General features: G+C 35.7%; 1 protein-coding gene across 1 annotated transcript in view; it reads right to left on the bottom strand.

Annotated features, from left to right (window-relative positions):
• LOC125230961 (dual 3',5'-cyclic-AMP and -GMP phosphodiesterase 11-like) overlaps positions 1-22982 on the bottom strand; it is a 306906-nt gene that overhangs the window by 106094 nt on the left and 177830 nt on the right. The window contains 1 exon segment of the mRNA XM_048136282.1: positions 21210-21355. Within this exon segment, the coding sequence (XP_047992239.1) occupies positions 21210-21355 (146 nt within the window).

The following is a 22982-nucleotide window of genomic DNA, read 5'->3' as shown; positions in this document are numbered from 1 at the left end:
AATTAAAAAATATCGTGCATTTCGCTCATACTTGCCGGCGACGGGTTTAAAGGAAAAAAAACGGCAAATGTCCCCGTGGTCTCGGAAAAAAACATGCAGACTGGTTTTTTTTTCTGAAGTTGATGAACATCATACATCTTTTTCTGAGCTGTACGAGTTTTTCGAACTGTTTTGTGCACTAGGGATGTCACCTTGTCGACACACAACACTCACGATATTCGGTTTTTCAACCCGCGATATTTGTTTCTTCTTGCATCCAGGTGCGGGTAGTTCGAAAAACTCGTACAGCTAGAAGATGTTGATGTCAACTTAACAGTCTGCTCCAAGACGTTTATTGGGGACAATGCCCGATGCCGTTTAGCGTGGAGAGTTAGTGGTGTTACCAACAGTAAAAAGTGATAACTACCAACTACAGATTTCGTAAATGTTACTTTTATAAGACCAGAAATTAAGTCCCGTTTGATTAAATTTTTAATAGTAACATTAAGTCTAAAAATCCGTATAAAGTTTGAATCTTTAAAATTTTGAGATTTCGTTTAGTAAAACACTACTCACAGACTAAATTAAAAAATATTTTTTTTCGGTTTTTTTTCATTTTTTTTTCGCTCATAAAAAAAACCGTTTTTTTGCCCCTAGGCGAGACGCGTGAAAACTAAATAACATGATTCTTATCATTCACATGTCAGTACGTTTCAACTGGCCTGACTGATAAACTAATTTGTATTACTTTTAGATGTCAAATACAACACTGTAATAAACTCGTAAAGAACTAATCAAGATTTTGACCTTTACATTACAAGTATTCAAATAACCCCAAGATAATTCTTATAACTTTGGCAAGAGTAATAAAGATAACCTGTTGCCAATGCGGATTCAGAGAATCCGATGAATTCCAATTCAGCAAATGACATTTGCCCCCCTGACTTGTAAGCGACATCTGGCGACCTTGTTACACAACTTCTGTAACAGTAGGCCTAGCACATGATGGCCGCGGAGTATGTCGCCGCGAGATAGATGCCACGTCTTCTTCTAACTGTATTAATGACATAAGGACGGGTAGTCTATCTCGCGGCGACATACTCCCGCGGCCATCATGTGCTAAGCCTACAGGTATTGGACAGATGTAAAAATACTTGGTATAAATACTTTCACTGGTAATACCGGGACGGTATTCGCTAACTAAAAACTAAAACAAGACTGTTTTTTTTTAATCTTATTTATTTTATAAGCCATACATCTAGTTTGATTAAGTCGGCTTTAAAACAAGACTGTTTACATCCGAACTTTCGGTCGGACGTCCATTGAAGAATTTAATACAAAAAGTTCGACACGAAGTAAACAGTCAACTGTGACATGAAATTATGACAGTGAGCTTGGCTGATAACAATAGATCAACATAATAATTCTAGGGTTTACTGGTGAAACCCGATAAATCGAGATAATCTGTCCTTGAAATAACAACATTGTGGAAATTACACGAATTTCAAAAACCAGTTTGCTCAACTTATCGGGTTTCACCACTAAACCCTCGATTATTATATTGTAAAACTGTAATGTAGTAGGCTACTGGGTACGTAGCCAAATACACAAAAGCTCACGATAACATCTGTTTCGTAGCTATCTCTATCGCTCTTGCTAATTGACGCGACAAAGCCGACTGCATTTCTGTCGGCGTCTGGCGAACGATATCCATTCGGCTACGCCGGCTGTAGATGATGATCCAAAATGACAACTGTCAGCTGTTATTATCCATCTGATAGTTGATTTCAACTGGTGCTTCCTTGTTTGACTCGCGTTGCCGCGAACTCATAATATTTTTTTTTTTTTTATTATAAATGGGCTTACTCTTGACCACAGACTAGCCAAAGGCAAAGACGTGGCCTACGATGGATTATACGATTTTAGTTATCTTGCAGACTGTTGACACTCTGGTCCCTTTATAAATCAATCAAATACGACATTTCTAGACTATCTACACACTACTGCCTCTAGCACCTAATTTAATCGTGTTTCCTTATTGTCAGTGTACTTAAAATATTAATTTCTCCATTACAAGTAAGAATTATCAACAGTTCTAAGTAACTCACGACGATACCTACTTATTTATTGCCATAGATACAACGGGTCCAAGGCAATTGTAATAATTTATTACCATTTATTAGTCTAGACAAAGCCCCATAAAATAACAGGATAATATAAGTAGTCTATTGTTTTTGACACGGAATATAATTTTATTAGATCATGGCAAAATTGTGTTAAATTGTGACGTAGGCGAGAGGCTGTCAACCTGTCACTGCAATGTCACAATTTTGTTTTCTTTCAACCACTTGCAAAGCGTGCCACTGAAACTTGAATTATTAGTCTCATGTGCTCTGCCTGTCCCTTTATTGGAATATTAGGAATACAGGGTGTGATTATGTATGTAGAACTGTAGGTATGTAATTCATAAAAAAGAAATGTAGTATTAAAGTTACGAATCGAAGACAGGTTTCCGATTGAACTGAATGAATACTTGAAGTGCGAACATTTCTCTCCGTTTTAGGGACAGATTTCCTTTTAAATATGTCGTTCAGCTCCGTAAAGGTAGGGAAGGGCGGTTTTACGGTTATTTCAGTATTTTTCTAAATCGAAGGCAAACGCCATTAGAATACAAGGAAATGAAAAAAGGAAAAAAGGAGGAATAAAGGAGCCATGTAAATAAATTGGAAACGGGATCATTTTACGAAATGCTGCACTAGTTTACTTAAGATAATGCGAACATATTTTTAAGAAATCGTACATCAAACCTGATCCCCACTTGGCGGTACCTCAAATCATGATCAAGTCAAACCTAACCTATATCAAATTTTAAATGTACATTCAAAACAATGGAAAGATTCGTCATATGCCCATATGTTAACCAAGCCTCCATCATAACTTATTGTGTTTTTTAGAATTCTTTACTCGATAGTGCAAAAGTTAAGGAAAATATCTTTAATTGTATAGAGAAAGTGAACAGCGCCTTCAACCCTTTATTTATATTACATTACATACAAAGTTAACGTGACCTTCACGCTATCACGTATTTTAAAGCCAATGGTAAAAACTCATGATAAGGGCTCTTATTATCAACAGTTTACCTAAATAGTAAACGCAAAGATAAAACAAGAACCAATAACAACTTAAGACATATATCCAAGTACATCCAGATCCCATCAACTTGTTTAAATATGTATAAGAAAACGTGTCGTCAAGAGTCTCCAAAGTTGCGTAATAAAGGTTTTTTTAATAAAAGTCAGTAAGCTTGAGTCCGTGTCGCGATATTGTTTGGAGGTCCCGCGACTTGTTATACTTTATCCGGGAACTGAAAGATCTTATGTGCCAGGATTTATGACTTCCTACGAGACTTAACGGTATGGCACTTTGTCTGCTTCCTTTAAGACGTACAGTTTTTCATATTTAACTTTTGGAAGCATTTTATGGAAAAATTTCGTCCAATAAATTTCTGTTACATAATTAGTTACCGGTCCTCGTTAAGTAATATAATTAACCTTTTTAGGTAATATCGCTAATGATTGCAGGCGAGAATAATTTTACAGTACATATGGTACTGACAGCTTCAGTACTAGCGCGAAATAGTATTTTATACATAATTTTAGAACAAAACGGGACTTAATCGCGTAAACACTTACATTTATATTAGGCCCGACCGACCGAAATTATGAGTGCAAATCGTGTTAGTCTAAATCAATATAGTATTTTATACAATCGTGATATTACAGAGCTTTTCAGTCGAGTACCATGTTTAGTGGCCTAAAAGTACGGTACGAGAGTGAAAAGCTTAATTATATCACTATTGTTCATATACAATACCTTTTCTATGAGTCATCATCTTCATCATCAATGGACGAACAATATCATCATTCAAGTTAAAATTATTGTTAATAGCGTCGTTCACCGTTGTATCAGTATCGAATTTCCTGGCAAAAAATTGTTTGTAAGAACTGTCTCTGATTGGTCTGAGATAAAAAAATGTGTTTCAGATGCAGAAAAAATTGTCAGGTAAGTATCGCAAATTAGTATAGAACTTGTATGAAATTCTATTTTTGAAATTATTACAGTTAACTAAAGAACTGTAATGAAATATTATAGTTGACGAGTGTCGAATATCCAACACTAAAAAGTTAGTACGTATAGTTTAGTTTGTGGTGTCCTAATTAACAGATTAAAGTCGATGAGTAGAAAAAGTAATACTTTATGTGCCTATGTCGAAATTCCAACATATGTACCGTAAAACGTTGTACAATACATGCGTGAAATTAAAATTCGTAACGAGTTATCGGGTCGATTTAAAACATACCCTTCGGTAATGTTTTAATTAATCTAGACACTCGTTTTATGCACCTATTTTTCGCACTTGTATCGTAATGTAAGTACTATTATTTACTTACTCTGTACAATAGGCTACTTGACCCTTTTTCAAAGTATGTCTTATATTATTAATTACTGCCTAATTAAACGAAAAAAAATAGTACCATATTTTATTACGACTTAAAAACCCGCAAAAAAATTATTTAAAGTTTACTTTTACGTGATCATCAGCCATATTAATCTATAGAATATCTATGACATGACGTCAGTATATTTCACAGAACTTAATTTAGATAGAAGAAACAAATTCACATATTTGTATAGGGGCCGAGCGTGTCAAATTTTGTACTGAAGTTGATTCAATTTTAAATATGTCATTGTTCATAATTTTTGTGTTGTTGCAATTGAATATCACGTAACGAGGCATTTTTATGTTTTGGTTGACTTCAACTTACAAAAATTGACGCCCGAAAGCTGCAAGCTGCGAGTAAAGACGGACAACTCAGTGGATTTCACTGAGTTCATTTGACACGCTGAGTAGATACGTTTGCTTGATCTATGGTATATATGACATCTGTGGTATATTTAGAAAAAATATTTCACATTGTCACACCCGTCAACGACTATGAATTTTAATACAATAGAGGTTGCTTCTATGGAGATCAGATTACTACCTCTAATTTCCATAGTTGATCTGAATTATGTGACGTCACTCCATTGGCCAACACCGTTTTCGGAGTCCATAATTTAAAAAAAACATACACACATCTTTAATTAAAAATACGCAGTCATCACGCACTTTTAATGCCCGCAAGCTATAAATATTGATTTCTTAAGTCAAATACTACAGAAAACAATAACTTGATGTGCTAAATTCGATACGAGTCTAGTAGCCTATTTCCTTCCGTCTAAACTCATGGACTTTTGTTTTAAGCGGCGTTAAAAATATTATTCTTTATTCTTCGTATTCTTCTGAAGGACGGACTTACATTAATTTATTTCGTTGCAAGAATTATATTAAGGTCTCCCGAAGTGTTTCTTGTCAACGATTTATCTTTATTAATCTAAATGTAATTAATTCAACGTCAGAATGGAAATCATTTTACGTCTCGTGGCTTAAAGCTTCGGCGGTGTTTCTTTGTGAAGTAATTTGCAGTGCTTGTGATTTCTTCCCATTTATTTAATACCAGCTTTTGCCCGCGACTTCGCTCGCGTTAGAAAGAGACAAAAAGTAGCCCATGTCACTCTCCATCCCTTCAACTATCTCCACTTAAAAAATCAAGTCAATTTGTCGCTCCATTTTGCCATGAAAACGGACAAACAAACAGACACACACACTTTCCCATTTATAATATTATTATGGATAGGGATTTTTCCCACGGATGAATCGAACGAGTACGATTTGAAAATTATTAATTTCTTATTAGGTGTGATGGCAAAAAACTAAAAATTCAATATAGCTTAGTGTTAAAAGTCACATCAAAAACCTTTCAAAAGCCTACCTCGAGTTTCAACAAGGAAACAATAGGACCGAGTGAACAATAGGACCTCCATATAGGTAGATAACTGTTAGTAAAATCCAGTACAAAAAGAGTTGAAGAATGCAATAATAATAACCTTATTGTTGTTCTCAGAGGCTGGAATATTTAAATCGTTGCAGACATGTCTTGACCGGACTTAAATAAGATATTAGTACTTTAGCCATCCGTCCTAATAATTTTTTAAATCGCAACCCTTTCCTTTAAGCCTCCGCCACACAAAGCGTTTTGATAGCGTAGCGGAATGCGCGCAGAATGCGCGCGCTTTCGTTAGCATTAATTAGCACGCGCTCGTTAGTTCCCGTCGGCGTCCGCTGGGCGCAACGCCAGCGTCCGGCGCACCGCTACTCTGCTAACGCTACGGTCTCAAAACGCGCATTTGTGGCCGATCTTTTAACTATGCCGCAGTCAGGAAATTTAAAAAAATAAAAGAACACAATACAGGAACGGTCAGAGCGCGTCCAAAAATGGCCAATAAAATGTTAAAGATAAATTGCCAAAGCAATAATGCTAAATAAAGCACAGCTAATAAAACTGTCATGTCGGGATGTTTATATGACGGAGCCGTAAGTCAGGCCGCTAGTAAAATTCATAATGGAGGCAGCTAATTTATTTCCACTGGGCTTCGCAGCCTTGGTAACAAAAGGGACAGAATGCATATATTTGTCAAAACATTCATAATTGTCACTATCAAATAGCTCTCACTGACAGCTTTCATAATGATGTAATATCCGAATATTCGAATCCGAATATCCGAACTCCGAATATTATAATAATAATGCATTTTAATGTTCAATAATTACATACTATTATTATTATTTTGTAATTGTTGTTCGACATCTATTTTTTTTTTAAATTAATTATTGAATTTGTTTGAGAGTATTTTCTATTTTTAAAATGTAATATTGTATTGTACCCTAATTATGATAATTTAACTTTAACTTTGACATGTAAAATTTTTAATTTTATGAATAAATGAATATGAATAATAACCGTATACATACCTACATGAAAGAAAAACGCCACGGTGGCCGGGTGGTCTAATGATTATTTAATTGTATTACGTTAGTCGCGCTGAAGACCCAGGTTCGATGTATGATATCTATGTAAATCTATAATTTACATATAGTAGTGTGACTAAAAAACAAATGAAAAAAAAAATAAGATAATTTTATTTTCTCCCTAGTTAAGTACGCCGGATGATGTTCGTTGTTCGCAGCTGTCACTTTTTCATTTTTACTGACCAGCCGATAACGATATCATAGGACGAACTTTTTAACCGTCGCCTCAAATCTCTCAAGAAGGACGGTTCTCAAGTCGTCTGTATGTTTTTTTTTTGTTTTTTTTTTATGTTTGTTCCTCGATATCTCCGTCGTTACTGGACCGATTTTGAAAATCTTTTTTTGATTGAATGTATATGCAATGCATACAGATTGGTCCCATTTTTCTCAGAACCCAGTTCTGATGATGGGATCCTGGAGAAATCGAGGGAACTCCTCGAATCTGAAAGGCATACATATGGTGATTTTTATGTTTTTAAAGGAACAGCATGCATTTAGGTACGGAACAGTGACATTTGGTGCAGTGGAACTTCTGATGATGGCCAGAACGGAACTCTTCAAATCTGAACGGCACGCTTATAGTGACTTTGGTATTTTTATAAGAACAGCATGCACTTTCGTCCAGAACAGTGACATTTGGTGCAGTGGAACTGCTGATGATGGTCAGAACCGAACTCCTCAAATCTGAACGGCACGCTTATAGTGACTTTGGTATTTTTATAAGAACAGCATGCACTTACGTCTAGAACAGTGACATTTGGTACAGTGGAACTGCTGATGATGGTCAGAACCGAACTCCTCAAATCTTAACGGCACGCTTATAGTGACTTTGGTATTTTTATAAGAACAGCATGCACTTACGTCCAGAACAGTGACATTTGGTGCAGTGGAACTGCTGATGATGGTCAGAACCGAACTCCTCAAATCTGAACGGCATTACGGCACACTTATAGTGACTTTGGTATTCTTATAAGAACAGCATGCACTTACGTCCAGAACAGTGATATTTGGTGCAGTGGAACTGCTGATGATGGTCAGAACCAAACTCCTCAAATCTGAACGGCACACTTATAGTGACTTTGGTAGTCTTATAAGAACAGTATACACTTATTACGTTCAGAACAGTGATATTTGGTGCAGTGGAACTGCTGATGATGGTCAGAACCGAACTCCTCAAATCAGAACGGCACACTCATAATGACTTTGGTATTTTTGTAAGAAAAGCATGCATTTAAGTTCAGAACAGTGACATTTATTATTTAGTTATGTTTGTTAAGCATATTGAGTTTTCAAGTCAAAGTTTGTCAAGCTTTGATTTCTTATAATCGGATTCATGAGGAATTCGGGAAACTCCTCAAACCTTAACGTTATACGTATATTCATTTGTATTGCCATCTAATAATTAAAGTATTAAAAGCAGTTTTAAAAAATACCTACACATTTCTACATAATCCAACATTCGCAAGTAGCTTTCACCAGAACCCGAAAGGCGACGGTTTTTTTTTCTTAAAAATTATTTGTAGTAAAAGACATTATCCCCTATGGAAAATTGGTTCAGATTTAATTAATCTCAAAGTTTCGCAGACAATTATATTATCTCAAAATGCATATCCATACTAATATTATAAATGGGAAAGTGCGTGTGTCTGTTTGTTTGTCCGTCTTTCACGGCAAAACGGAGCGACGAATTGACGTGATTTTTTAAGTGGAGATAGTTGAAGGGATGGAGAGTGACACACTGACACAGGCTACTTTTTGTCTCTTTCTAACGCGAGCGAAACCGCGGGCAAAAGCTAGTTTCTCATAAACGCATATTCACCTGAAGAACCGACACGACATCTACAGATTTGTATAAGTGGTTAGAAATAGAGATGTTGAAATCTTCACACTAAATTAGCTTCACACTAAAGGCAACTTTAAAGCCATTTGGAAAACTACCCGATAATGTACCAAAATCGAAATAAACGTAACATTTTAGCACTATGTATTGTTCCCGGGGGATACTCATATTTATGTGTCCCCGATACACGATTTAGTGTAGCGCAGGGGTCCACTCACGACCCTTTTTGTTCCTTTTATTAGGTCGAACTTACTTAGCTGTTAATTTTTCGGAAATACGGAATGTTTATTCAGTCGCCTGTAATAATGAACAGGTTGAACATAATAAGAGTTTTTATAAATGAAACTAAAAATGAAAGTGAATAGAGAAAAACAGACAGACAGAACGGATACAGACAGGCATTTTATGTACGAAGCAGCATATTACGCTTTTTCTCGTTCTCATGGTTGATCATAGTAAAAGTTGTACTTATAAATTTGTACATTTTTAAACTTAAAAAAAAAATCAAAGTAAAAACAATTTAAAATTTATGTTATAAGTCGTTTAATATTAATTACCAATAACTTCGCGGTAAGTGTAACCGCAGCCTTATTTCTTCAGCAGCGCTATTTAACTTTTTACAAAGTAGTCCAGTCTGGAGAGAAATTTTAAAATAAGTTAAATTTACTGTAACTTACAGGCGATGACTTGGTCGTGGCATTTTGTAATAGAAACCGCAACATGGAATATAAAGAAATATTCATGAAAGTTAAAATTTAAACTTTTGTCGGTTTTGTACACAATTGACAACGTTTCAAAATTTTCAATGTCCCTAAATCGATAACCATTTCGAGATATCGTCACTACTTTGAAAAAATCTCACACTGCTCCTCAAAGTTAAAACGCAATAAGTCTATATGCATTCCATACATACTTACTACATTTTTCTTTTCATTGACAGAAGAAGATACAAGTTTTTTTCAAAGTAGTGACGATATACGCCTGTAGATCACAAAATATATATTTTAAATTTGTTTTTCTGTATTTTTAGAAAAAAGTCTTAAAAAATAGTTTAAAGAGGAAGTGACGTCACATAGCTGATTCAGAGCTGCCACTATAACCAAAAAATCTTCCAGTTGGGATGACACTTGAGTTTGACAGTGACACTTATCACCGTTCGTAGCAAAGATATTAAAATTTCATGGCTTAGTCTATGGCTCGTAGTTATTCAATATTGGTTGACAGTGATACTTGACAGTCAGACATATCGGACTGTTTAAGCTGACAGTTAAAACTTTTTTTTGTAATGATTTTGTCGTTTTCTTAGGTGTATGAAACAACACATGTGGCGTCATCTAGTTGATTCTTGACGTTTGTAACTTACGCTCTTTCTGCTCGAAGTAGTAATATAAAGTGATTTTTTTTTGGAAAAATAAAAAAATACGTGTATCTTTTAATATTGAGTTCTTTCGAACCAAATAATAAAAAGAAGTACTCAAAAATATGATAACCACGGTGAATAGAGACGAAACGTAAAGTGCACATTGGCCTGTCAATTTATTAAACAAAAAATTACAGAACTGACATCAGGCGTCATCCATATATTACGTCACAGTGTAAGGGGGAGGGGGGGTCATACTAAATGTGACAAGCCCTGTTAAAGGGATACAAAAAAGCGTGACATAGGGGGGGGAGGGGTCCAAAAACCTGAAATTTGGTGTGACGTAATATGTGGATGATCCCTCATGTGACTAAAAAAGGCAGTAAGCAGGCACAGCGGGGCAAATCTCGACTGGGATGGTGGATACATGTGGAACTAAACTTAATAGTGTAATAATGGAAAAAATGGATCAGTTACAATTGTCCGCCAGTCGGTATTTGCCCCGCTGTACCTTATAAAAAAAAACTAAGTCGGATTAAGTATCCATTTATATCCAAAATCTATCCCAAGAAACACGTTCATCAGAAAGAAAACCAGCTAGAAACTAAGAAAGAAAATTACGTCCTATCTCGTAAATAACGACGCAGTGAAATAGCAGAGGTAAAAAATTATTAGAGACGTACGAGTGTAAGGATAACCCTGTTCCGGTCATGTCTGAGTGCGACATTCATCATGTCAAACGGTACTACGTGTATGGAATACAAAAGACACATACAAGGGACACTAACATTGGGATAGTTTTGTATAGTATTCTATTTTCAGATGGAGATCAGCCTTTTGACTTTACTAGCTTTGTCTGTGTTTGTGTTCTAAAACTAAGTTAACTAAGTCAACGAGTTTTTTATTTCGCTACCGACAGCTATACTGTAATAATTCAAGAAGAGAAAATTCATATAATGTACTGACAATTCTAGATATCTCTGCAAAGACTCTCTACAACATAGACCAGCGGTTCTCAAACTTATTTTCCCATGGAACCCTTTTAGAAAGTAAAACATCTGACGGAATTCTTAATTTTTTTTTTATTGCAATCTTTATTTTAATAAGCAATCATGATAGTAAAATCTAATCACTACATTCTAATGTGAGGTATTACGTATTTTAACAATTGGTGAATATTTGGTTTTCTGGAAGAGAGTTGAAGTTGCATATCAGGTACCCAAAATTCACACGGAGCCCCCAGAGAGGCTTTGCGGAGCCATAGGGGTCCGCGGAGCACACTTTGAGAATGGCTGACATAGACAATTGTTGAGTAAAATAAATTATTGAGTGTATAGTGTAAAGCCTGACCAGAAATATATGACTATTGTAAAGAGGGCGCTGGTATTCTGATGTATGCGGTGACAGTTCAGTTTAAGTATGAAGAAAATAGTTCTTATGAAATTCCTCAACATGGCGCGTAACTAGTTATATAATTCAGTAGGCCTAGCACATGATGGCCGCGGGAGTATGTCGCCGCGAGATAGATGACACGTCTTTGTCTAATTGTATTAATGACATAAGGACAGTCCCTATCTCGCGGCGACAAATAGTGCGATAGGCCACGGTCTGCTGGTCTGCTATTTTATCGTCTATCGCGCGACCATGCTTCCTGTGCTGGCTTTAAAGAGGCTTCTGCCGTATCAACTAGTAGTAGGGAGACTGCTATATTAGTTGACCACTCTTTATACTAATTTATTTTCTCGTGTATCTTTTAGGAAAAGTCAACTACTATGAAGTGGTGATTGTGTCTATACTCTGCTAATAAACTTAGCCTTGAAGCTCTATTTCTGTGGGTGATAACTTTTCGCCTTGCACTCGGCGACCGTGAAATTCTTGATTTTTACAAAGATTTTTCTTGACCAGCACATTTCCTTTTAACACTTAGTCGAAATGAAACTTAAAGAGCATATTGTAATAACTTTCCACGTTGTGGCTATGCCTGGAAAATAGCTAATATTTTAACTTTGCATTTCTAAAAAATATAACAAATAGCAACGAAACTAACGAAACGTATTTCATTTAAAAAGCAGCTTATAAAACAAAATAACACATTACATAGTTGTACATTGCGGCACAAGGAAACTAGGTAATATTTTAAATTCACGTTGTTAAACTACACTACTTAACTTTTGTAACCAAATGTGTACCCAGCTTACGAAACAATACAATATTGTAGTAAAATAACCGCCACCAGCAGCGTTTTTGGATACATTTTTTTTGCAAAAATCTCAACTTTGGCACAAGCTTTTATCGCCGACCTTTCTTTCAACAGTCATCTACTACTCTCCGAGACGTTTCTAAAAACCCCTTACTCGATGGGGATACGACGTTTCATAACAGAGTGCCTAATGACCACCTTTCTGCTCCATTATAAGATCAGCTCCATGATACCATAATATTGCATTGTCACGTGATTCACATAAGTGTTAAAAATTTCAGCTCAATCTTAAACCGGGAAGTGGGTCAAATTTAGCTTTTGAAAAGCTTGTAAAAACACAGATTAGTTAGGCACTAATTTAAAAGAATGATAATTTCGAAACGATGACTGGGTATGAATATATATATATATATATCTACAACTAAAGACAATAAAACACTTCACTACCCAAAAAAAGAAACCTACCAGTCGTTAGCAAGACATTAAAACAATATGGTAAACTCAGTAGTGAGAAGTACTATGTTCCTAAGTAATATTCGCCTATTATCTCGCCTGCCTGTTTCATTGCCAAGACGAGCCCAGACGAGAACAGATTAATATCTAAGCTACAGAAATCCTTACATGCTCTTGCATTTCTTGAGGACATTAAGAGGTTATATTTTATAAATGAAAATTTATTGTTTGCCTCTCGTGTGTATTAATATCTAATTTATGAGTGAGACGCTTTTGTATTATGAGATTTATACGATTTCATTATCATTCTATCTTACATTTATGTGAGACCATATAACGAAATCGTGTAAGTTAACTATTCGATTTATTTAGAATTGTGTGTATAGGATTAATTTGTCAAAATTGAAAGGTCAGAAGGAAAAGGACGGTTACAGATAGAACACTCAAAAACGTTATCATTTCGCTCTCTTTTATGTTAAGATCTAAATCTAGAACTTTGTTCAAAACTGTAAGTTGTTACATTTCTAGTTTCTATTTACCTTAGAAGGATTCCAGTTTTAAATTTAACCTATTGTATTTTGTATTATTGTGTAATTTTGTATGTTTAGAATGAGTTAGTATTATAAATTGTATTAATGAATTGATTTAAATAAAAAAGAAACATCATTCATAAGAAATCATAATAAAAAAAAATATATTATACGACTACATAAATTGGTATTGGTTTAAGATTCGTTTTAACAAGACTTTGTTGCATCTCTTGTTGCATTTGAATAGAATGTTTTTGAATTTAACCTATAATTATTATAGTGTTTTTTGAATTATCAATTTCATTTAATTACGGAATAGAAGAAACTAGTTATGCTTCATGTCAAATCATTAAGTATCTGTCAGTGCAACGTTATCATAATAATGTCAAATCCTGTTCGTCTATCTGGTATTACTTAGGAAACCTAGGATCGTTATATTTTTATATCATAGAGATTGTTAATAATTAAACACTTAATCAAGAAAAAAATTGAAATCTGAAATAATTCAGCAAATATACGTATTTTTTACAAATTCAAAGCATCTTCATGTGTCTAGAAACGTTGACGCAAATATGTCCTCCTTCACTATGCATATGTCACCAGCTTTCATTCCTTTCATTTTTAATACCTCTGAGTGTTCAGACGAGGCACGTACACATGACATCTGGCAAGCCGGGTATGTAATAATATTCGGAGACGGAGATGCGCATCATTTGATGCTTTTAGGCGTACTTTGCAAGGTATATTTTATGGCGAGACGCGTGGCAATGTTGCCATGAATAAAAACGTCGCGTCGCGTACTCGGACCGTATATGACTTAAAAGCAATACAAAGTGGCAAGGCAGTTTTCTGTCACTGCAATATCACAATTTCGTTTTCTTTCAACCCCTGAAGAGTGACACTGAAACTTGGACAGTTTCATGTGCTCTGCCTACCCCTTTTGAGAATACTGGCGTGAGTTTCTCAATGTTTTAGGTACTTTTACATGCAACTTGGCACATATTGTTTAGGGAGTTAGGTCGCCTGCTAGAGGTTTAAACGAACTATTAAGAAACGCTATTTGAGTCCCTTTGATTTTCTGAGTTCATGATAGCTTAGAGTGGTATAGATACGAGTAGCTAGTCACAATAATGCCGGGCACGAAAATTCTAACCTACAAAATATTTCAGTTAAAGTTTTCGCTTATAAATGGCAAATATTCCTAGTCCTAAGCAAACAAAGGACCCTTACTTATTATGTAGAAGCAGTGTTGAAATACCCTTTGTAAGTATATCTGTGATGTAATTATGTATAAATAAGTCAGTCCGATACTATTGTTGTAGGCTTATACGTCTGTTTCATGATAATTAGATGAAATAATTTCAACTTTTGTAACTCTGTTTGATTTTATTAGGGTCTCCCCAAGTATTTCACAAAATCGACAAAAAACGGCAGAATAAAGCTTTATATCGACGTTTTCTAGATCGAACTTTGCTATCAGTTTTTGAAGATACCGTGTTGATATAATTATGTATGTACCAAAAAGGATCGAGTATTATAGAGAGTTACTGTCAAAGTAAAATGTGTAATCAACTAATCACAGTGCATAGACTGCCATCTCTCGACAAAGGCTTAAAACTTTTGAACCTCAGTTTTGACAATTTGGCCCATATTGTTAACTTGATATGTGTTAAAATTTCAAATATTAATATTAGCGCCATTTAGCCGAGTGTTCCCCCAAAGGTGTAACGCCATCTAGGTCACCGTATCTTTTTCTTTATGGATTTGAGGTACGTTTTTCTCTTAGACTTTATCCGTCTATACGGAGTTACATATGTCTTTGGTATGTACTAAGAGTAATTCGACGTATTACCTAACATAAAATAATAAGCACATTTAATGCAATAAAGGTATGGTATATACGTAAGTAATGTTATTAGTAATAACATTACTCAACGAAGATAAAATAGCGTGAATATTGTACGTTTTACCTACAATCGTTTGCATACAAATGCATTTGTTTTATGTTCGTCTATTTAACGAGTCACATACTATCCTATGTATTTTTGTTTTAAATATCCATACTAATATTATAAATGGGAAAGTGTGTGTGTCTGTTTGTTTGTCCGTCTTTCACGGCAAAACGGAGCGATGAATTGATGTGATTTTCTAAGTAGAGATAGCTAAAGAGATGGAGGGTGACATAGGCTACTTTTTGTCTCTTTCTAACTCGCCACTTTCATAAAATGGGGGTTGGAAGTATATGGAGAATTTCGCAATTTTTGAATTTAACGCGAGCGAAGCCGCGGGCAAAAGCTAGTCTACTTATAATTACAACAAACTGTAAATTTTAAATCGATATCGAGTAGGTATCAATACTGTTTTTCAAAATACTTGTACTTAAACCAGCGGCAAGAATAATCTGAAATAAGCAACCGCTTTCACTAATAAAGAAGCTAGAACCAGAATAATAATGTATATATGTATGTAAATTGTATAAATTGTACACAATAAATAAAAGAGACACACAGAGTCAGTAATATACAATGTAGGCGGACTCCTTAACTCAAAAAACCTTTTTAATTTAAGATTAGCAGTTAAGTTCATAAATGCATGTATTCTTAGAAATAAACAATTTTTTTTTAACATATTGCACATATTCATGATCTGAGTTTATGGATGCACGTGCATAATATACAGATTTAGACAGTACTCGCTCAGAAACCTTGTAAACGCCAACCGACAATGGGGGACTTGGGAAACGAAACTATTTTACGGAATCATATTTTCTATATTCCTGTCTGGGATAGTTGAGTTATTATATATTATATAGTAACATCTAGTACTATTTACCGCTAACCAAAGAGGATTGAGTATTATAGAGAGTTACTGTCAAAGTAAAATGTGTAATCAGTGCATAGACTGCCATCTCTCGATACAGGCTTAAAACTTTTGAACCTCAGTTTAGACAATTTGGCCCATATTCTTAGCTTGATATGTGTTAAAATGTCAAATATTATAATTAGTGCCATCTAGCCTTGAGCGTTAAATTGTGGCCCTGGCAAACTGGTTCCGTCTTGGCCTGTCAAAGTAAAATGTGTAATCACAGTGCATAGACTGCCATCTCTCGACACAGGCTTAAAACTTTTGACCGTACTTTTTTTTCATTATGGTATTGAGGTACGTTTTTTTCTTAGACTTTATCCGTCTATATGGAGTTACATATGTCTTTGCCGCTAACTAATAAAGTTAATACCAATATAGATACACTGAGATGGAAATGACATAAGGGTCCCACAGATTACCAAAGTTCGTCGGACGGTATGCACTGAGAGAAATTTGCATTGTGAATTTAACAAGTTCGACTTGTTGCGGTTTATCCGTTTGAATCAGCCAAACGTATATTTAAAACAATATGTGTCAGGTTGTTTTTATAAAATCAACTTGTTGATTCAAATATATTGCCGATTAAAATGACAAGTAGCTTGTTGTTTGAACCAAAGAGCACGTAGGCGCTATTTTAACCAAAAAACTTGTTGAACGAACATGAAAACTGGTTGTATTTTCTCTCAGTGTGGGCAGTGTGGGCACAGTATAATAAAGAGTATTATACAGTATGGCCACTCCCGCTCCCCGCTGAAAGTGCCGCTCACCCCCTCTCGGTTACCTCACAGTTACCGTCTGTCAAAAACGCGAACAGTCGACCTGTCATATGTCACTCATACAAGCATAGTACGCGTTCACCTACACGAGCTTAGACTGTGTGCTAGGAACGCGCCTCTTTCATATATTTAATCGCCAGTGTCCGAGGTGTGGTGTGGGTCTCTCAGTTATTAGGGATGCCTCTTAGTGCACCTATTGCGAATAACTGTCAAGCCAATATGAAAGCAAAGCAATGATGATCGTCCGTCGATCTGGTAGGCTAAATAACAAGAGTTTGGATTCGAGGAACTATCCGGTTTTTCGTTTAAGAGTTAGTGAAGGAATCGTATTTCGAGACACCGATCAAAATTACTAATATTAATATATAAAATTAAATATAAATATATAAATTAAATTATAATATTAATATGATATAATTTGAAGGGACATTGAAGGCAGAATTTTTTTCTTTCAGACTATCAGTTTTCTCTAAACAAGTTGTCTTAACATTCAAAATAACTGAATAACACTAAAAACTGTCTAATAATAAACGTAGGTTCACAAGTTTTAACAACCCTTTGTTTACAACAACATAATTATCGTAAGCTCATCGTCATTAACATCGATCGGCATAAAATACAATTAACGTAAAAGTTAATTAGACCTAATGGCAGTAATGGCAATCGGATAAGCGCGAAAGCTTGTTAGCAGCCGGCAAACAAACTCGCAATGCAAACATGACGATAATTGTCAAACTGTGACGTTAGAAGGGCGTTATTTTGCGGTAAAATCAAATAATGTCCTACGTAATACCGCGACGGCTTTAGCTGGTCGAAAGTAGACCTTATAAATAAGGCTAAATTGCCCGTTAACTGTTCATCAACGACGTAATATGATCGCTATACTCTGTGCTTTTAGGTAATTTAACTAATTTACGAGACGGTTGACCAACCAAATACAAAACCAAGCGGATCTGTCATTGAGCAACATGTCTGAATATTCTTATTTTGGCCTCCCGGACCACCAGGTTGAATTCCTAAAATGTTGAAATCCCGAAACGTTGACTTTCCCAGAATGTTGATTTTTTTCAGTTTCGCAAAATGTTGAATTCTCATAACGTTGAAATATCAAAAAGTTGAATTCTCAAAATGTATACTTTCAACATTTTGGGATTTCAACATTTTAAGAACTCAAGTTTATATTCCTGGAATCTTTTTTTAACATGGGTATTTTTTAATATGATTTCTACCCAGAATCGCGAGCTTTTTGGTCCTAAAAGGAGAAAAAAATGTACCTTTGATGGTCATGAATTTCAGTCTTCAGACTGTATTTAACCCATTGCTGTAACGGGGAACAAAATTTTAAGGCATTATGCTTCGAAAAGGCTCATCAGTGGAGTCTTGGAACTTAAATATGCCCTGAAACTATATAGCATGTAACAAAAGTCAATAGGGTGCTTTGAGATAATTTCGACATACAAAAATGCTCGGGTAATTTCGAAAGGGGAATCTTGATATGATGGAAATAATGGTGATTTTTATGTGACTTTCAAAATTAGACGACGTTCGAAATTACCCCAATGCACCTTACTTCAACAGCCGACAAGACCAATACCCTGATTGCTATTTAAGCGGAAAAAATCGAAACTCATTTTTTTCGAACTACGAAATTTTTTCACTTGTATCACACTTAGAGTCATTAGTAACCCTATCAGCTGTTAAAGTATCACTCGGGACTTTTGCTACACCCTGTAGGTACCTACTGCAAATTTAATCTTATGGAAATTCAACATTTTAGGGTTCACCATACCGCAAAGTCAACTTTCTGCAAGTTCAACATTTTAGGATTCAACAAGCTGCAAATTCAACTTTATGCAATTTGGACATAAAAAGAACTCAACATAATGCAAATTCAACATTTTAACATTCAACATCCTGCAAATTCAACTTTTTGCAAATCCAACATTTTAGGAATTCAACTTGGTGGTCCTGGAGGTATTTTGGTCGTGTAATGTCTTCAGTTCTTCACTTATCGTCAACTGGCTTATGGAGACATTTAAGGGTAGATTTTGTTTACTTTATTTAAATACCTAAAGATACAGACTATAGTAATGGGATTTAGTTTAACACATTTTTTTACGCTAACAAATGCTAACATGTAACAGAGTGTTAAAATAATGTATCGATGAATGGATTAAGCCTCCGCTACACATGAGCGTTTTGAGCGCTCTCAAAACGCTCATGTGGCTTTAATAGTTAGTGAAATAAGTAAAATTTAGAGTAAGTACCTAACATTAACAGTGTAACAGTAACTACCTGTGAGTTTCTGTAATTGGTTACCTGTCTACTATTTTCATTGTCACGCTTCTGTAGCGCTTCTAAAATGTTTGCGGAGGCACGCATAGACGGGCCTCATGCCATATTGCGCAAAAGAACTGCTTCACTAGTAAACATACTGCGGAACAGCTCCAACGGCATCCTAATGATGTTTGTAGAGAAGCCTGATTCTCCAATTCATTCCCATATTAATAATTTCAGGATAAAATAATTTCAATTAATTTTAATATCTTAGAATTTAATTATTAAAGTTAGAAAGAGACAAAAAGCAGCCTATGTCACTCTCCATCCCTTCAACTATTTCCACTTAAAAAGATCACATCAATTCGTAGCTCCGTGTTGCCGTGAAAGACGGACAAACAAACAGACACACACACTTTCCCATTTTATAATATTAGTATGGATTATTGTATATTTAGCTGTAGCTGTTGATTCTTCATAACATTAAAATAAAACAAGTCTACCTATCCATCACAACGAAATATGGTACTAAAATAAGCCCGCGGGATCCCGTTGTATTATTATTTAAGGATATTAAATCATGCTCATTTTTCAGATTAGCCGAGAAAGACAAATGTGGTGGGGGAGTCTGATTTATAACCTGGGTATAGATTAAACGTAATAATGATTCCCCAGTTATGATAATGTCACTCGAGACGATATCTTGCGGTTTACCCTTTTCCTGTTTGCGATATTACGGTTTAGCAATCGGCTTTCTTTGGCATTCTACTTAAGCTAATAATTATAGGTGAGTCTTTCTGATACTATTTTGAACGGAGTTTTAAAGTAGAATAAACTTATTTTTGCAGTTAAAAGGAAGATTAGACCTCCAAGGTGGCAAGCTCCCATAGCGAGAATTTTTTATATTTACGTCCTTATTCATAAACGAACTTTATCGGTTTCATAACTTTAGAGTAAGTTAATGAATAAGGGGATTAATATGCAATTGTCGCAAAGTAAACATTTTTTTAATGACGTACGTAACGAATAATGCAGTGTAAAATGCGTGTATTTCGCGAATTCCTACATTGTTTTTACCTATGACAGTAATCTGTTGGGACGTCGTGTTGATAATTGCGATGTTTAACCTTTTCAGTAAATTGTTCGCTTGCTAAATTAGTAAAACCTAAAATGAATATTAATTAGGTTAATAAACAAATTATCTTTCGGTCCTATTGGAGCTGTATAAAATATTAAGGCCCATATTACATTATCAATTTATCATACATCTTTGATCATAGGTCTATATGCCTACCTTTTTCTACAATGTGAAGAAAAAGGGCGGCATGTTGTCTATGGCCATATTTCTACGATAGTCTAAGCCTCAGTACATTTTGTATAGGGAAGACGTTTTGTATATGAAATGTACTGAAGAGACGTTTTTTAAATTACACTCGGGCGCCGCGGCGCGGGCGTCCGTTCCGCGTTTTAGGACAAGCTTGCGTCCCTTCTGTGTATTTTTTTACCCCTAATATTGGCCTACGTAAAAGTAGAGGTATACTCGTAGTACAGTCATATTATTGGCTAATGCTACGCCGCCGTAGCGCGTAGCCAGCTTTTGTGAATTCGTCAATTTTTAATGAGAGCGACTGAAGCGTTGGGATAGTCCGGATTCTGTTGTATTGATTTTTGCTCAATGAGTAATATTGAATACAAATGTGCGTTTCCATCAGAAAAGGTTCCTTATGTTAAAGGTTCCTATTGAAATTTCATATTAAAACGTCCTTATTGAAGTGCTTTGCAAATTGCCGAGTCGTCAATTGTCACAAGGGAAAGAAGTAAACTGTGACAAATCTACTACGTCACTGGAAAAAAAGGTGCAAATGAACATCGACTCTTCACGTCCACATTTTTTTCAATTTGAGGTCTTAAGGTTTACCGACCAGACCAGAGTATATATTTGAAGACAGTAATTCTTACCTGCCGTTCTGAGGATTTGGGGAGGCAGCCTTCTCGCCCTGCACAAGGAAAAGGGACCCCCGGTCCGCGTCCAGGAGTATGGATACGTTCTGCAGGATCTTGTGGCATAGCACTCGCACCTCCAGCTCGTTGCAGATGTCTTTCACCTGGGAAAAAATGAGATAGAGGTAAATTTTTAGCACGGCCAAAACCAAATTTTCAGCAAAACCGTTGGACGTTCCACTTTTGATATATAAGCCAAAAACTAAAACAGATATCTTTTTTTACATCTTGTGGGATAGAGAAAACTAGATTTAGAACTGCGTGTTCTAGAACTATAGAAAGATATTAAGACAATTTGCAGCTTATTGGAATTAGTTCTTGTATCATGTCCATGTAGTTTTCTTCATAAGTGATCACAACAGATAAAATGATGGGCGGGTATTGGTTCAATACTTAATAATATAAACAAAATAATTGTATTGTTTTGTATGTGGTTTTGTATTTTACTTTTATAATCATATTATAAATAACTTAACTTATGAAGAAAGATAAATAAAGGAATTAAACAAAATAATACAAACACATATGAACTACTTATAAAAAAAACCTACCAAATACCAAACACATAAATCTAAGGCAGCGTTCCCACTTATGCGTCGCGTGTCTCGGGGCGCGCAAGGGGCGTCCGCGCCACGCCGCTTAAGTGTAATTCAAAAAACGTCTCCTCAGTACATTTTGTATAGGAAAGACGTAAGACGCGCCCCAGGTGGCGTGGCGGCGGCGGGGCGCGCGCCGCGCCGCTTGGCGGCGCGCCTTACGTCCTTCCTATACAAAATGTACTGAGGAGACGTTTTTTGAATTACACTTAAGCGGCGTGGCGCGGACGCCCCTTGCGCGCCCCGAGACACGCGACGCATAAGTGGGAACGCTGCCTAAAGGAGGAGATTTAAAACATACAATATTCAATAAAGAACAGAAATCAACTATGGACAAACTATACAGATGTAGTGCGAAAAGATTTGCCTTCGTATTGTTACGGAAACGTACGAACGTGTCATGCTATTTCAGTCAGTGTCAGTACAAGATGTAACTGACATTAACTGAACTAGCATGACAAATACGAACGTTTCCGAAGGATGAAGGAGGTTATACACAGTGCAAACGAGAATATTGATAGAGACGTCCTAGTCCAATTACCGGTAAGGGCATTTATTTGTATGATGGGCACAGATATTTGTTCCTGAGTCATGGGTGTTTTCTATGTATATAAGTATATTACATTTATCGTTGTCTGAGTACCCACAACACAAGCTTTCTTGAGCTTACCGTGGGACTCAGTCAATCTGTGTAAGAATGTCCTATAATATTTGTTTATTTAATTATTTGAATTTTAACGTTGAAAGTTACGTCCCCCTATTATTTACACTCCTGCCATGGCAATGCAATATTTTACTAAACTCCCACTATCTTGCACAGCCAATATTGGCCGGTCCCGTATGTGGTAACTAAATCATTATTCAAGTCAGCACTCCGGCGCTTCGTCTCCATCCAGGGTGTGAACAGGGCACCTAGCCAAAGTCCCAATCGCTATACCGTAGTTCCATCGCTCTTCTATCTATGGTGGCACAGGAACGTAAGGGAAAAAACGTACCATGAATGCAACTGGACCACGGTGGTTTATACGAATGGGTGCAAATTTAAGTGTTATATGCTGCCAATGTTACGTTGCGCAACGTAACATTGACCGAGTGTTACGCGCTCAGTTGAAAGTCGCATTTGAAGTTTCACTTC

Source organism: Leguminivora glycinivorella, chromosome 11 (assembly GCF_023078275.1).
Source record: "Leguminivora glycinivorella isolate SPB_JAAS2020 chromosome 11, LegGlyc_1.1, whole genome shotgun sequence".
In the NCBI taxonomy this organism is placed as follows: Eukaryota; Metazoa; Arthropoda; class Insecta; order Lepidoptera; family Tortricidae; genus Leguminivora; species Leguminivora glycinivorella.
Note: the sequence above shows the minus strand (reverse complement) of the source record. Positions and strands in the feature narration are given on the sequence as shown.